The 809-nt window shown below is 61.3% G+C and overlaps 1 protein-coding gene across 1 annotated transcript in view; it reads left to right on the top strand.

Annotated features, from left to right (window-relative positions):
• Nucleotides 1–95: 95 nt before the first annotated feature.
• EMH_0095150 (uncharacterized protein) overlaps nt 96–809 on the top strand; it is a gene marked incomplete at both ends in the record, with an annotated part of 1,774 nt that continues 1,060 nt past the window's right edge. Inside the window, one exon of the mRNA XM_013502198.1 lies at nt 96–809. Within this exon, the coding sequence (XP_013357652.1) occupies nt 96–809 (714 nt within the window).

Below are 809 nucleotides of genomic sequence, written 5' to 3'. Positions count from 1 at the left end.
CCTGCTGCCAAGACGATGAGCCAGGGGGGGGCCCCTCGGGGGCCCCCAGGAGGCTGGCCGGGGGAGGCGGGCAGGGCTTTGTACCCCCAGTGGATATGTGCAGCAGCTCGGATGAAGGCGATGAGTGGTATGATCCCGTTTCCTCTGCGGAGTCTTCAGATGCAGAAGGGGAAGAAGAAGGGGTAGGAGAGAGAAGAGGAGAAGAAGGAGGAGGAGGAGAAGGAGAAAAGTCAGAAAGCAATGACGACGGGTCTTCTCTTCCGTCTACCTCTACCACCTCTTCACACCCAACCAGTGCAGGTACTAGCCAACCTGCTGATGAGACAGAAGCAAGTGGAGGCGACGGTGGATCGGGGGGAGCTGAGCAGCAGCAGACTCGATCCCAGCCCGGTGTCTTTCCTGTGCCAGTTCCTCCTTCTAGCCCACCCAGATCCATAGGGGTTATTAGTTTAACTAGTCCCCCCCCACCTGAACGGCCGGCGGGGGCCTCCTCCACCGTAGCTCCGGGGCCTCAGGGCCCTGCTGGGGGCCCCTCAGGGGCTGCTGCTTCCTCTGCTGGTGGGGCTGAAGCTCCTTCTGCTGCCGCTCCTGGTGCTCCTGGTGACCCTGGCGACAGAACACGCCGCGTGCCGTATGCCTATACACTGCAGCGGTCCGGAGGTAATGTAGGGCGTTCAGCATCGGGGGTAGACGGAGGGACCATGGGGGTCCTGAGGGAGTGGTACAGAGCGCATCAGCGTTCAGCTCCCACTTCTGCTCGTTCTGTTACTGGTGTTTCTTCACGCCAAGCACCTCTCCAGGTGAGGAAT

This window comes from Eimeria mitis, genomic scaffold (assembly GCF_000499745.2).
Source record: "Eimeria mitis Houghton genomic scaffold, Emh_scaff8492, whole genome shotgun sequence".
NCBI lineage: Eukaryota > Apicomplexa > Conoidasida > Eucoccidiorida > Eimeriidae > Eimeria > Eimeria mitis.
Note: the sequence above shows the minus strand (reverse complement) of the source record. Positions and strands in the feature narration are given on the sequence as shown.